At 44.0% G+C, this 14,900-nt stretch overlaps 1 protein-coding gene across 1 annotated transcript; it reads right to left on the reverse strand.

Moving 5' to 3' along the window:
• Nucleotides 1-7,361: 7,361 nt before the first annotated feature.
• LOC147614117 (DNA replication licensing factor MCM4-like) lies at nucleotides 7,362-13,631 on the reverse strand. The gene is made up of 21 exons (XM_086780649.1): nucleotides 12,949-13,631; nucleotides 12,635-12,719; nucleotides 12,272-12,436; nucleotides 11,966-12,139; nucleotides 11,544-11,598; nucleotides 11,306-11,434; nucleotides 11,090-11,171; nucleotides 10,862-10,994; nucleotides 10,620-10,691; nucleotides 10,326-10,466; nucleotides 10,131-10,244; nucleotides 9,827-10,039; nucleotides 9,622-9,720; nucleotides 9,359-9,519; nucleotides 9,178-9,274; nucleotides 8,900-9,061; nucleotides 8,733-8,813; nucleotides 8,415-8,493; nucleotides 8,029-8,165; nucleotides 7,870-7,920; nucleotides 7,362-7,759 (listed from the first exon to the last, which is right to left on the reverse strand). The coding sequence occupies exons 1-21, from the start codon at nucleotides 13,239-13,241 to the stop codon at nucleotides 7,685-7,687; spliced, it is 2,598 nt and encodes an 865-aa protein (XP_086636775.1). The 5' UTR covers nucleotides 13,242-13,631; the 3' UTR covers nucleotides 7,362-7,684.
• Nucleotides 13,632-14,900: the final 1,269 nt, after the last annotated feature.

Below are 14,900 nucleotides of genomic sequence, written 5' to 3' on the forward strand. Positions count from 1 at the left end.
GAACAAATTGAAGTGGAAAGATGTATGTTTAACTGCCGTGTGTTTATGGTCCTAAAGATGATTGAGATCATGGGTGCATACCCCATGTTGTTGGGAAGACTGTGGCTCAAAAGTGGAAGAATCAAGCATAACTAGGAAATGGACAAGATTACAATCCAAAGAGGAAAAAAGAAGGTATGCATCTCAATTGCATGGAAAGACAAGTTAGGTCTGGCTAGCCAATCGTTACATGCAGAAGGCCTAAACTACTTTGAAGGGGTGGAAGATGATGAGGAAGAGAAGATCTGAAAGAAAATCCAGACATGTTGTCACTCTTTGAAGTAGACATTGAGCGGATTGTCCAGAGGTACGATCCAAACGTCCTGGTCACTCATCCTAAAGTGCTAATGAATAAAGAAAGTACAAAGGAAGATGACAAAGATAATCAAGACAGGATAGCAAAAATACAGGTCGAGCAAGAGAAGGCCATGGTTTCTCTCAAGCAGAAAGAAGACCAACTGAAGAGATCTAATATCAAGGTTCAAGAAGATGAGCTTGGAGAGGTAAACTTAGGAGATGATCAAGAGCCCAGAACAATCAGAGTCAGCGCTAAGCAGAGCCAAGAATTTAGAGGAAAACTCTTGGAGCTCTTGAGATCCTACAAGGATGTTTTTTCATGGAACTACTTTGACATGAAAGGAATTGACCCCAAATTTTATCAGCACAAAATCAATTTGAAGGAGGATGCAATTTCTATCAGAGCAGAGTAGGTATAGAATGAATCCTAAATATGCCAAGCAGGTCAAAGAGTAGATAGATAAGCTATTGAGAGTGGGATTCATCTATCCAATTGATAGAGAAGAATGGCTATCACCCATAGTCATTGTCCCAAAGAAGAACGAGAAGCTCCGAGTCTATATAAACTACTAAAAGCTGAATGCCTCCACAATATTTGATCCATTTTCTCTACCATTCATAGATTCACTACTGGATGTTGTAGCAGATCATGAGATATACTCATTTCTGGATGGATTCAGTGGAGTATAACCAAATGCGCATGGCTTCAGAGGAGGATAAGGAGAAAACAACCTTTGTAATATTAAAATGGGGAGCTTTTGCCTCCAATGTGATGACCTTCAAGCTAAAGAATGCTCCAACCACGTTCCCGAGGATGGTGCAAGAAATATTCTATGAATATTTAACCACCTTAATGAGGGTCTTCATGGAAAACTTCATTGTGTTTGGAAGAAAAGAAGACCACATAAAGCACCTGATGATGTGTCTGGACAAGTGCAAAATATCCAGGTTGAGCCTCAATCCAGCGAAGTGTGCCTTTGTTGTTGTGTCCCCACGAGCAAATCCCTGTTAGGACACAATGTCTACAGAGAAGGACTGGTAGTAGATCCGACAAAAGTCAAGATCATAGTAAAACTACAGCCGCCCAAGAATACCAAGAAGTTAGCCAGATTCCTGAGATTGATCAAATGGCATAGAAGATTCATGAGGTTCATGGCAATACCCATGTACAATCTGACCAACCTATCAGCAGGAGGCATTCTAGAATCTTAAATGGATGTTGTCATCACACAACACCAATTCTTTAGCATCCAAATTTTTATCTCGTGTTCCATGTGTTTGTGGATGCTTTTGACTTTGCCATTGGAAGTGCTTTGATGCAGGAGTCACGTGAAGACTGGTTCTGACCGATCTATTATGTAAGCAGAAGACTATCAAAGCTAGAGAGAAACTATTCCACAAACGGAAAAGGAATCATTGGGGATGATCTACTCAATCAAAAAATTCAAGCATTATCTGTTAGATAATATTTTTGAATTTCATGTGGACCACAAAGCACTCTTGTATCTAGTGAACAATCGAGATCTAGCAAAAACCTATCCAAATGGATATTATTACTACAAGAGTTTGAGTTCACCATCAAGCACACCCCAGGAAACAAACATGCAATGGCACATTTTCTATCCAGAATAGAGTCAGGAGAAACTCTAGATGGAGTGGAGGATGATTTCCCATATGCTTACCTCTTCATCATAGATGAAGAAAGACCAAGCTGGTATGATGAGATGCTGCAGTTCCTCTCCGACTTGTTGTTTTCGAAGTACAAGTCCATACATCAAAGGAAAAAGGTGACTCTCCATAGAAAGGCGTTCATGGTGGTAGCAAGACAACTATACAAGATGGGCATAGACCAGATTTTCAGAAGGTGCATTCCTGAGCATAAACAACAAGCTGTGCTGGGCAGAAGCACATCAAGGGATCAATGGAGGCCACTTTTTTAGAGAGGTCATGGGAAGAAAAGTGTTTCAAGCAGTATTGTGGTGGTGGCTAAAATCATTTAAGGTTGCACATAAGTTTTCAAAGGAGTGTGACATGTGCCAAAGGCTAGGGCAGCCAAATGACTCAGATAGAATCCCTCACACCTCGATACTGCCACTCGAGCCATTTGAGAAATGGGGTTTGGACTTTATAGTCCCATTCAAGCCAGAAACTTAGAAATTCGGTGGCTACAGATTACTACACGAAGTGGGTAGAAAGATAAAGATTTAAAAGACTATAAGGCATTGTCAGTGGAAAAGTTTCTCTATGAAACTATCATGACAAGATTTGGATGCCCGATCGAGATAGTCAAGGAAGCCACTTCCTCAATGAAGTGATTAAGAAGCTGACAAGGCAACACATGATCATACATAAGAAATCAAAAATCTACTACCCACAGGCTAATGGTCAGGTGGAATCCATAAACAGAATCCTAAAAGGAGTTCTGGTCAAGACGGTAAATGAAAACAAGACAGAGACTGGGACACAACGCTGCATTCTGCGTTATGGGCTTTTAGAACAGCTTGTGCAAGAATGCAACATGACTTATGCCATTAAGCATGGTGTATGGACTGGAAGCGGTAGTGCCCATGGTGTTCCTCACACAAAGCCTCAGGATAGCTGTGGCAGAAAAGACTCTCTCTGGAAGAGTCGAAAATGCACAGAATCAAGCAACTCCTTAAACTAGATGAAAAAAGACTGCATAGTGCATGGACAGCCAAGATTGTGCAAAAAAAAGAAGAAAGATCCAAGTGGATAGAAACACAAATTTCAAAATCTTCGAGGAAGGAGATGCAGTCGTGCTATTCTCCTCAAGAATGGGACCTCACCCAGGAAATCTAAAGGTGAGATAGACAAGCCCATTTAGAATCATCGGGAAAATGGGAACGAGAACCTTCGAACTGGCAAGCCTAGATGGAGAAGGGCTAAAGAAACGGGTGAAAGGATATAGGCTAAAGCCTTACCATGGAAGGATGCCATGATAGGAAGAGACCTAAGCAGGACAAGCACATCCGGATCCAGAAAATGTCCAAGGCGCAAAACCCGGATCCAGTCAGGATCAGGAATGGGAAGTGGGACAGGATTCCGGAAAGAGCAAAAAGGTAAAAGAACAAAATCGAAAAATAGAAACTATCAGTGTAAATATGATTTTAATATGGAAAATCGATGTTGTCGCCCCGCAAAAGGATGCATGGATGGAAAGGGAAAGGCATCACATCACTTTTTCCCCACCACTCCTTGGCCATAAATGACCTTGTGGCTCGTGTAATAGGCAATGATTTTTTAAAAAAAAAAATGGAAAAATTTATGAAAATATCAAGCAATTATGGTCGTATCGAGGGGAGGCGTGCGCCACAACAATGGCTAGGAGGCACTGCACTTTCTCACTCAAACATCTAAATTGCATGTTTCTATTGTGCAAAGGTTGTATTCCATGCTCTCTGCTTCGTTGTGCTTCCTACCCTCTCCTTGCTAAGCTTTGTTGTAATCCTTGCCTTCTCTCACCCAACCCTAGTTATCTGTTGTCTGACAGGATGGTGGAATTTGAATACCTGTCATCTATTCTGTACAAGGAAGTAGACAAGTAAGCAGAATGGCTGAAGAAAATGCAACTAAAGGAGTTCGCAGAGCTGCCCCAAGAGGGGCTCCAGCATAACTTCAGAGAAGGTGAAGAACTGGAACAACTCCAGCGATCCAACAACATCGAAGAGGAAATTCAACCCCTTATATGTGACCGAGGTGTTCCATTTTCTGGCAGAAGGTGAGGTAGAGATCTAGCCTGCATAGGATGATAACCTGATTGCAGAATTTGACCCGCTGGGGGGGAGAGCCAAAGACTATAAGATAACTAGAACAAGTGACGAAGACAAGTAAAAACAGATGAGGTTTGTAGTAGAGATGATAAAGCTCACCCATAAGCCTTTGTTGCATGCCCAGAAAGACATTCGGCATGGTAAAGGCCGCAGAAGCAAGCACAAGGGTGGTTTGGGCAGAAGTGCTCTACCACAACCTCAAAGAGCAAATCGAGAAGCTCACTAGGCCCCAACACAAAGAAAAAAATTGGGCCTTACCTTGACGTGCTGTTCAAAGGAAAGGATCAATCAACCAAGGGCAGAGAAGGAAAGGGAAGAGAGCTCAAAAGAAAACGCCCCAAGGAAATGTGATAGTTCAAAGCCCTCCGGAAAGCCTCAAGAATCGGCCACCTCTAGACAGGGCAAGAAGAGGTTATTTGAATTTGGTGAGAAGAAGGTCAACAGCAAGAAGGGAAAAACTTCTAAGGAGGGTACCAGTAGAGGAATGGAAGTGCCACTGGAAAATGAAGGAGGACCTGGCAAATCGGTGTTGTTGTCCCAAAGGCTAGATTAGCTCAACAGGAGGCCACCTCCATTGCAACCCTACAACTGGAGATGCATCCTCCACAGCCAGAACTCTCGGTACCCATATCGGCCCAGATGGTGCTAAGCCAGTCTAGCTTTCCGGAAACAATTGAGATGGAATGGGTGTAGGGAGCCTTAAATTACCTACAATGGTGCTTGAATGATGGGCTCAAAGAAATGACAAATCTACAATCCATCATCAAGGAGAAAGATGCCGCATGCGCTGAGAGCACAAAAGGCCTGCAGAACCTGATGAGACAACATGCACCCTTGTAGGAGGAGCTATGCAGAAGGAGGGTAGAAGCTGGCCAGCTAGATGACATGCGAAGGTAGCCTAAAGAGCTCTAATAGGCCAACACAAGAATGAAGAAGGATGTGGAGGAGATGAAGGAAAACATGGCCAGGAAGAACCACGAAGCACTGCAAATGCAGGATAAACTAAACCAGGCCATAGAAAAACAAGCAAGAACGGGCCTTGATCTGGGAAGAGCACCTGAAAAGAACATAAGGGATGTCCAAAACAAGGTAGACAAGGACAAAATAGAATTCTTGAAGGTAGAGGCAAGACTAGCAATATTGGATGTAGAGGAGTATCCAAAAGTTTATGAGCTGGATGTAGAAAAGATGAAGCAGTGGGAGAGTCATGCAGTAGAAGACCTTAAGGAGGTGTGGGGAGCTTATTTGGCAAAGATGACAGTCGTAATGGAAGCACCCACACCTTCCCGCAAACAAATAACTCCCCATCGGTGAGGAGACAGAAATCCAGACGGAGGATATGGACATCCGGATCCGACTCCAATCTCAAGCCCAGAACCAACAAAGGCGCTCGAGGCCCCAGCCTCTAGTGGAGTTGAAAGAGAAGCAGGCAACAGGAGAGGAGACGCCAACAACACAACTGAAGAACTTCACAAGGAGAATGAACAGCTGCATTAGGAAGTGGAAACATGGAAAAGGAGATTCACCATCCTGAAAGGAGAGGAAAAGAAGCCTGCTTTAGCAGAGCTGAAACAGACTGAAAAGGAAAGGAGATCGTGATGTGGACCGACTCTTCACTAGACCTTATCCTAGCAAATGAACTAAAGGAGAATGCTTGGGCAACCACGAAGAAATTTGAGGAGAAAGCAAACAATGAAGCATGTCTATGTGTCCAGATAGAGGAACTAGAAGCGTTCATCGAAGAATATAAAGAATAGCAAAACCATGATGACAAGACCATCAAGGCATTGAAGAAAGAGGTTGAAGCACCCACACCCACAAGGGTGACTAAGGAGGAAATATGGGCATCAATGAGCTGAATGTGGCATTAACAATGGCAAATGATGACATCAGGAAAAAAGCACAACAAATGGATGCCATGAAGAAAGCCTACGTTGAAGAACTGCAATCCAAAGACAAGATGGTTCAGGACCTCCAAAACTGGGCCAAAAGAGAGAACAAGGCACGAGAAGATATGCAATGCAAGCTACAGTAGGATCTAGGCCAGAAGAGCCTGAGCACCTGGAAAGAGGCGGCTCCCAAATGCATGCACCAGTTGATGCACTCTACACAACAGGTGGATGTCATGAAGCCTTCCAACTAGGATGACATAGCCAAATTCATGAACCAATTGGAAGTGCCTAAAGTGGCAGGAGAAGGCTGAAGCCCTTCCCCCGGATCCAGAGCTATGCGGGGCAGCATGTGTGGGGAAGCAGTGGGATGTTATGGCTCATGGATCTGGGTGAGGAGGCAACGGCTCATTCAAAGAGAAACACTGCCAGTTCCCCTCACCAATGGAGTCAACTAGTAGACAAACAAAAGGGGATGTCAAGACCAAAACAGTCCGGACGACCACCCTATGGGTGGAAGTGGAGCTGAGGGTGACAGAAGAGGACCAAGAGAACCGAAGTAGAGTATTTTTGAAGATGTTATCTTTCCAAAACAAACAGAGTCTCATGCCTTCACAGCCGACATGGCAGTGAGTGGATGCACTAAAGAGAGCTAAAGCAAAGTATTCGAAGGCACGACCCATTAACGTGCAATTCAGGTGAGCCGATGAAAGAACAAGGATCGAACATGCCTGGGTGAGCAGTAAAAAAAGAGCTTATGAGCCTAGATATATCCAAGACCGTACAATAAAGTTCATTTCCTTGACTGGACACCGACAGTCAAATTCCAAAAGGATAAGTAACCATCTAGTGGTGCATCCTATAGTACAAGGTTTGTTCACCAAATATAGCAATGCTTGATGGTCAACAAAGAAAACAAATTGGTTGGCCAATAAATAATACATGTATTTCTTCACAGCATAAACCATAGCTACTCCTCTTTTTGTTGTCGTGTAATTTTGCTCAGTTGACGACTAGCAAAGCTCACAGGGAAATCCATGTCGTGTTCCCCGGGTTGGGCTAGTACACATCCAATGGCAAATGTTGATGCATCGATGTGCACATGGAAAGTTAGATCCCAATTTGGAACTCTTAAGATTGGTCCACTAGCTAAAGCCTTTTTTAGCTTCTCATATGCCCGTTTAGGTTCAGTGTAACCTTAATCATTTACACTATCTTAAATCCGGGTAGACCATTAAGGATCGGAGGATAAATCTCCCCTTTTGCTGGTTTGGACTTTTCAAAGTGAGTTGTCTTCCATAGCCTGTTACAACTTGTCCATGACATTAACAAAAGTAAAACCATAGAAAAAAGGGTTTATTTTTTATTAGTATGGTATGACAGACAAATACAACAGTCTGGAGAAAACAACCCTCAACTCCTCCACAAACTCATTTGAGAGAAGCCCAAGCCACCATTGACAGTCTCATGATTCCACATATTACGACTCCACAACACAAGGTCCATATTGATCTTTGCAAACAATCCCTTGGACTGCCCCTTTGCCCAATCCTTTGTTAAAAATGCTGAGAATATATAAATGCCAGGGGCAGCTCAGGTTGACATGCATTTCACAGGGCTTTTGGGGTTCTTCTCAGTACTGCAAATGTTGGAAGAATTTTGAAAGCTTCACAACCTCTTAATGCCATCCCCTTGGAAGCTGATTACTCCTTCAGCAGCAAGATTTCCAAGCGCAGTTCTCAACTGAAAGACCAACCAAAAACACATGAGAGCCTGGCCCATATCCTTATCTGCATCAAGAGAGCAGAAGAACAGGGGAGAGAGAAACAATGAGAGAAAATGTCACAGCTCACATCTTGAAGGCTCAATTCTGCACTACTCTCCTTTCGCAGCTCTTCAAGCAGCTGCACTCAAAACACATTCCCTCTTTTAACACCCATATAGTATTCTTCATAGATAGGTTTTCAGGAACATTTAAATCAAAACTCTGTGACAAGAATTTAAGTTTTCACCTGTGTTATTCTCATGGTAGACCCTCCTGCCTGCATCTTCTCAGCAATCAGATTGCGGACAGCAGCCACCAGGCTTGCTCTTCTTGTCCGCTCACTTGCAGAAACTCCCGTTGTAATGAGGTCCATGTCTATGGTTCCTGAGAACCATTAAAACATTAATACGCAAAATGAGAACATTTACACTGCTTCCCACAGTTTCTTAATTGTAACAAAACCCTAGGCTGCTAGAGAGACCCAACACCTCTAGAACCTAAGCACCAACACCTCGAGAACCTAGACTGCTAGAGAGACCCGTATGCATATATATTGCAAGTTATTGATAGAAACTAGGCATCAACACCTCAAAAGGAAAATCAATCACAAATGGAAAATCCATGTATCACTACCAGTGGAGTGATCAGTGGCAGACTGTTGAAGAGCCACCTCAAGTAGCCGCATTGCCTCAGCTGCGTCACACCTTTCAACCTACAGCAGCCAATGGGACAAAAATTTATCTCACTTTGCCACTCTTCACAAAGCTGCTAGCGTGCAACTTTAGTTCAGAACCAAAAGAGCACACAATATACAAGCCTTAAACTATTTATCAGGCAAAACGTTTCACATGTTGATGCATACACATCAGAGTCAAGGAGTGCTGGCTTGAAGATTATAAGAGACTCCGTTATACCCTTGAACCTACATTATGGTGGAAAGAAATGCATCACCTGTTCTGAGTATCGAATGCGAGCAAGGGCCTCACTTATGCGTATCAAAGACTCAAGCTGGCGAGGTGTGGCTGTTATAACCTGTCCATGACCAGCCCCACTCAATTTGAGCACCTCTGATGATGCACATTCATCATCAATTACACATTAGACATTCACGAGCTAACCTTCTTACTGCTGCCAGGGAAATTCCCTTTCCTTCGCATGGCAACATACCCACTAATGAGATCTTCTGCCGCTTCATCCGAGAGCTTCGGCTGGATGTGTTGCCGTGCATAAGTAATGTACGCAGTGAGTGTGGGAAGATCCAGGGCTTCTTGAGTCCGAACCTGTGCGAGCAACAAAAGCAAAGGAAAAAATTTGAGTGGATTAGTTGAAGCCAGACTACAATGCAATGATTACACTGGCAGAGTTTCCACAGATAGGCTTATAATTAGATAACCACCTCGGGATCTTCATAGTGAAGAGCTACTAAGTGCCTTGCTAACCTCCGATCTGTCTGTTCATCCGGTTTGTCAAGCACCAAATATATCAAGTCAAACCTGCCATAATACACATTATTGTTTAAGTTACAAGGCAATTAACTCGTTACACCATTACAACATCCATAGATGCAAAGAGTCTACCTAGACAGCAGAGTTGGGGGAAGCTGAATATTGTCTATCACTGACATGCGTGGGTTGTAGCGTGAGCCACTTGGATTAGCACATGCCAGCACAGAAGTTCTGGCATTGAGGGTAGCTATAATCCCCGATTTAGCAACTGAGACAGTTTGCTGCTCCATCACCTGACAAGAAAATACCATTGGACCCGTGAATCCTCAGTAATCTAAGCCAGGCAAACTCAAGTCATGATGTAACATGGACTAAGGGGTATTAGCAGGTATTACCTCATGCAACATGCTGCGAGCATTGTCTGACATCTTATCGAACTCATCTATGCAGCAGATTCCACGATCACTCAACACCAAAGCCCCACTTTCAAGAACCTAAAGACAAGAAAAATGTCAAAACTATGCTAAGATCAGGATGAGAATCTTTCGCTCCTTGAATGAGCAAGGATTTAACTCAAAAACACCTTAGTCAGGACAATACCGTTTCTCCGGTTTCAGGATCTTTGGTCACATATGCAGTTAATCCGACTGCTGAAGAGCCTCTCCCACTGGTGTAGATGCCTCTAGGTGCAAGCTTGTTCACATATTGTAGCAGCTGGGACTTGCTGGTTCCAGGATCTCCAACCAAGAGCACATTCATGTCTCCTCTAAAGGAAGCACCTGACTTTAGCTTTTTCCCAGTTCCCCCAAAAAGCTGATTCAGAAGAATAAGCACACTTGGTCAGCCTGAGGTACAGTGCTCTACAGAGGTACCATGACTGAACCTTGTTTGAGTTGCGTCACACCTGGCACAGAAGGCCCTTTTTGATATCCTCAAGCTCCCAGATGCTTGGAGCGAGAGATCTTGTGAGTCTCTCATATATGTCTGGCAATTTGGAAAGCTCCCTCAACTTCTGGATCTGCAGTAAATAAGAGAAGGCTCAGTCAGAACGTGTTCTATCTTAACTTGGTAGCCATTCCCAAGTACCAACTGCACTTACCTGCTCCTCGTGTACCAAAGGGGAGATATCATCCTCTTGAAAGGAAGCGTAGTTCTCATTATGCACATCACGTTCCAGTGGATCCTCTGACTGCATTCGGCTCTTGTCCGATTTCTTTAAGTGAAGACAGTCAATGTAGGTCTGCACAATGAAGGTCATTAAAGACTGCTAGAGCACAAGGAGGCTCACAAAGGTGTACAATGACACACAACATTCCACTATTACTCAATCACCAAGGGCTTAATGCAGGTGTCATAACATGCTGTAGAGCAGAAAAAACCAGAAAAAACCCACCTTGAAAAGAGACTTCAAGGTTCTTTGAGTGGGTCCCACCCGAACCGACATTGCCCTGAAAACCCCCGTCACCTGGTGCACAAGCATGGTCCAATAGAGTTCAGAATCATCTGCTGACACTAAAGTAGCTGAACACTCACAGAGACCTAGTTAAAAACATGAGTTATCAGGTAATAATAACTGCATACCCAATAAGAGGCCCAAATACTAATTAAAATGAGTTGACTTGCAATTCCACCCACCTCTACACGATCCCCAGGTTTTGCAGCATCTACAAGTTTGTCGTGCATAAGCAAGCTGACAGTATGTGGAGTCTCGCCTTCTGGAATGGCATCAGGTGTCTCTTGCAGCCGTACTATCTGTTTATCAGCAAACCTGAATAACCCATGGCCAGTCATAAGCCGTGACTGCAATAAAAGGAGTTCGTTTACAATAAGATTCATGCTTTAACTCAAGACGTGATCACTCACCTGCATCTGTTATGGATAAGAGCCATAGAGTTCAAAGCTGCACACTCTGGCCGCCCGCAGCGCGTTGGCTCTTCCACTCGACCTTGACATAGGAGGGTAATGCGCAGGTGAGAGCCAAATTCAACACGCCACACTAAGCTTGTTTCTCATGTCCTTATGTGCAAAAAATGATGGAGCCAACCACAAGCCATACAGAATATGTGAGCAGGTATATACCTCTGTCTACCCCAGATGGAGGGGGGGAGTACCCACATACTAGGCAACGGAAAAATGACTCTTTTATCTCTGGAATGATAGAGCTGCAGCGAATTATCATGCCTTTCACGGAGACCATCTTCTCAATATCTGTAGTCAGAAGAATCAGACACATTTCAGAGAATGATCACCTTATTAATGGTGCAAGTTGCAACAGAAATCATCACAATCCATTGAAAGGCGGTCAAATTCTACATACCCGAAGGATTAAGATCTCTCATGTTCACAGTATCCCTCAAGTTGAAAATTCTAACCTGGATTTGCAAGACCAACTTCATTTAGTACTTAATCTAGGCAGTGGAGGTAAGGTGAGATTAGAAGCATCTGGGCATCAAATGAGCCTTCAGAGGCCTAAGAGGAAAATCAATACGTTGAGCAATGGGAGTCTTTCATACAAAGACTGTGCGATGCAAGCCCATAACACACCTCTTTGGCGGCATGTGGTTTTCTAAGTAGAATGGTTTAGGCATCCTTATTGGCAAAGACACAGTAGTGAAAATCTTCACTTACCGAAGGCATGAGAGACTTGGGAAAGCCTTCAATAACTCAGTAAAAATGAAGTAAAGTTACAAGGGTGCCGCAGACAGGTAGAAAACAAGATGACAACATAGTGTGACACACCTGTATGTGTTTCTCCCAAAGAGGTCTCAAGCGTACTGCCATATCCATGAGAACAATGTCAAAAATTGCAAGGACTTCCAGAGGGTATCGCACCATTTTCACATACAGATCTTCATCATACTCCAGTATGTTTCTTGCATTGACATTAAGAGAGTCCTCCTCCAATTCCATGATCTGGAAGGAATCAGATGTTCAGAAATCAGAAAGAAAGATGACCAAATGGTAACCCCTATCACATTGTTCTCTGTGTTGATCTTAGCTAGATGATCACGCTGATGTTTGCAAGGTTTGAGAATAAAGCAAGACCTGTTCTAGCAGCTGGAGGTATTTTCCCTCAAGATCTGTAGGACTGTCACGATAGTTTCTCAGGAATCGTTGCACTGCCTGATTAACATCTTGGACGCTTATATTTGTTCCCCAGACAAGGGTGGGGGGAGCTGCATCCAAGTCTCCCTCAGAGGAAGGGCGGCCCTGAATAAGTGAGAAACCAAATTTTCACAGTGAAGGTTTAGATTTAGGGTTGCATGGAAGGTTGGAAAGTTACCGTATCACCAAATATATTAGATTCAGAATGACATGGGATTTATGACAGCAGAGAGAAGTTTGCGAGACATGCTGGGTTGGGATTTCAAAGGTGCCAGAAAGGTTGCATGAATTTGAAAAGCCTACCTCGCTGTAACTACTCGGAGTAGCAGGCTGCTGCCGGCGGTTACCGGAAGCTGGAATGCTGGAGTCATTGCGCTGATACGAAGGTCTTCAAGACATACAAGTTATGGATCACATCAACACAAGTGAAATCACAAATGCAATAGAGAAATTAGGGTTTCTGAAGATGCCCAGGAAGGGCGGGCCAAATTAGGGCTTCTGGTGCTGCACAGGAACCAACACGATCTGCGAGACAACGCAACAAATGTGGGCAAGATCACGTGCAGAAAAGAAGGTTTATGGGTTTCAGGCAACCGGCTAGGCTTTGGGGAGGATACGTTCCGCGGGCGAACTGGGAAGAGGCAGGGGTGCCGAGGTCGAGGGGCGAGCTGTAGCCAGAGGAGGAGGGGCCGGAGCTGCGAGATCGGCGTCGGGATCGTTTCGTAGCGGAGCGCTGCTGTTGGCGCCGGCCTTCACCCCCGTCGGAAGACTGCTGTGAGGGCCGCACAGGGCTGGAGTCCGGCGACGAAGGGGCTGCCACTGATGATGATGGCGGAGGAGGGGGCGCAGGAGCTCGTCGAGCAGCAGCGGCCGGCGACGAGGAGGAGTTGGAGCGCGTGGATCGAACCATGACTACGGCGCAGAGCTGCGATTGGCGTTAGGGCTTTTCCCTCGTCTGCAGTCAGTCCCTGTGTTCCCAAACTCTAGGGTTTACAACTATGGCGATTGCAGGGCCTTCTATCGACTGATAAGCCTAGGGCTTTTCTCGGACCCTGCTCTTCTTTCAGTCCCTGTTGTTGCTCTTCTGCTCGAACCCTTGCTAGAGCGATTGCAGAAACTCCTAAAGGCTCGAGCTTCTCTGCTAAATGGCGGGTGATGACTTCTGGCGGGAAATGTTTTGGCGGGAAATGTACTGCCAAAACATTTCATGGACATTTCATGGACACTTGTCCCGATCTTGGGACGGACAGTCCCCCTGGTCGACCACAACGGGCACTCTAGATGAAAACAAAGCCTAGCTATGAGACATCACTTCACAAGCAATGTATGGTCATAGCCCCTTGTAAAAATTTTCTTCTCCAATGTTAAAAGTTGTAAGTGGGCCAAGTGGTTAGAATAACGTATTTTGCAAAAGAGGTCAAGGGTGCAAAACTTGCTCAAGCCCAATTTCGTGCATAGTTGCTTGATGTCCGTGGTAGTTCTATTGGTCATCCTTTTTGTTGAAGATGGTCGTGATTAGACTACCACCTCACGTTTTCTTCCCTCGTCGTCACATCAGTGGACGTTAATGGACGTCCATATTGCAAAAGGGATGTGTTGATTGGATCCCTACTTGTCCAAGCACTTTGTCTCCTCGCAGATGTTTGTGAAGCCCACCAAGATGATGGAGTCAAACAAGAGCGCTAGAAGTCTCCCACTTGTCAGATGCTTGGGCAAACAAAATGAAAGTTTCCACTTATCCGTTCGTTGTCATTGGATTCACATGACAATGATTTGAAGGCTTTTTGCAAAGTAGCATGCGAGAAAAAAATCACCCTAGGAGCACAATGCCAATTAATATTCCCATCAACTGGGTGCCAAGGGTCCTCAAATTTCATTGGACAAGGGAGAGATGTTCATTGCATTTGGATTGGAGAGGTTAGAAGGAAATATTGAATTTCCTTATGTGCACTTGCACGTTAACCTAGTGTGCCAATGCATTATCAATTGTGCGCCGGAATTGGATACCATTGTCTACTTCTTTTAATTGGTTGCCCAAGGCCTCCATGCACTTCATGTGTCCACATCTCAACCAACCCTACAAAAGCAACTATGAAAGAGTTGGCCATCTCTTGCTAGATAGAGACCAAAAATGAGCTGGTCTAGAAAATGGATTCCATGGAAAACATAAGGGAACTTCACCTAATGGTAGGTGCGTGCCGATGGAAACAATCGATGATGAACACACAATTTGCACAAAAATGTTTAGCCTTGATCATAATGTGCAAAGATAATCAAATTAATTTAGTAATAAAAAGGTCATAATTTATATAGTAAATTTCTTATTTTAGTAATAAAAAGGTTGCAATTTACATAGTAAATGATTGAAATAATTTCTTATGTGCGTTATGAGGGGGAATGCTTATGGATGTGACCTTCTCTCACTAATTTAAGAAGTGCCACTATACAAATGGTATACGAGAAGCAGTAGCACCCATGCCCCTTGTGAAAGGGGTATTTGGTTAGAATCTACCCTAGTGGCACCATACCTGGCTCAGTTTTATTTTTTATTTTATTTTATTCTTTAGGT

Source organism: Cibotium barometz, chromosome 42 (assembly GCF_041138505.1).
Source record: "Cibotium barometz isolate CiBa-2024 chromosome 42, ASM4113850v1, whole genome shotgun sequence".
In the NCBI taxonomy this organism is placed as follows: domain Eukaryota; kingdom Viridiplantae; phylum Streptophyta; class Polypodiopsida; order Cyatheales; family Cibotiaceae; genus Cibotium; species Cibotium barometz.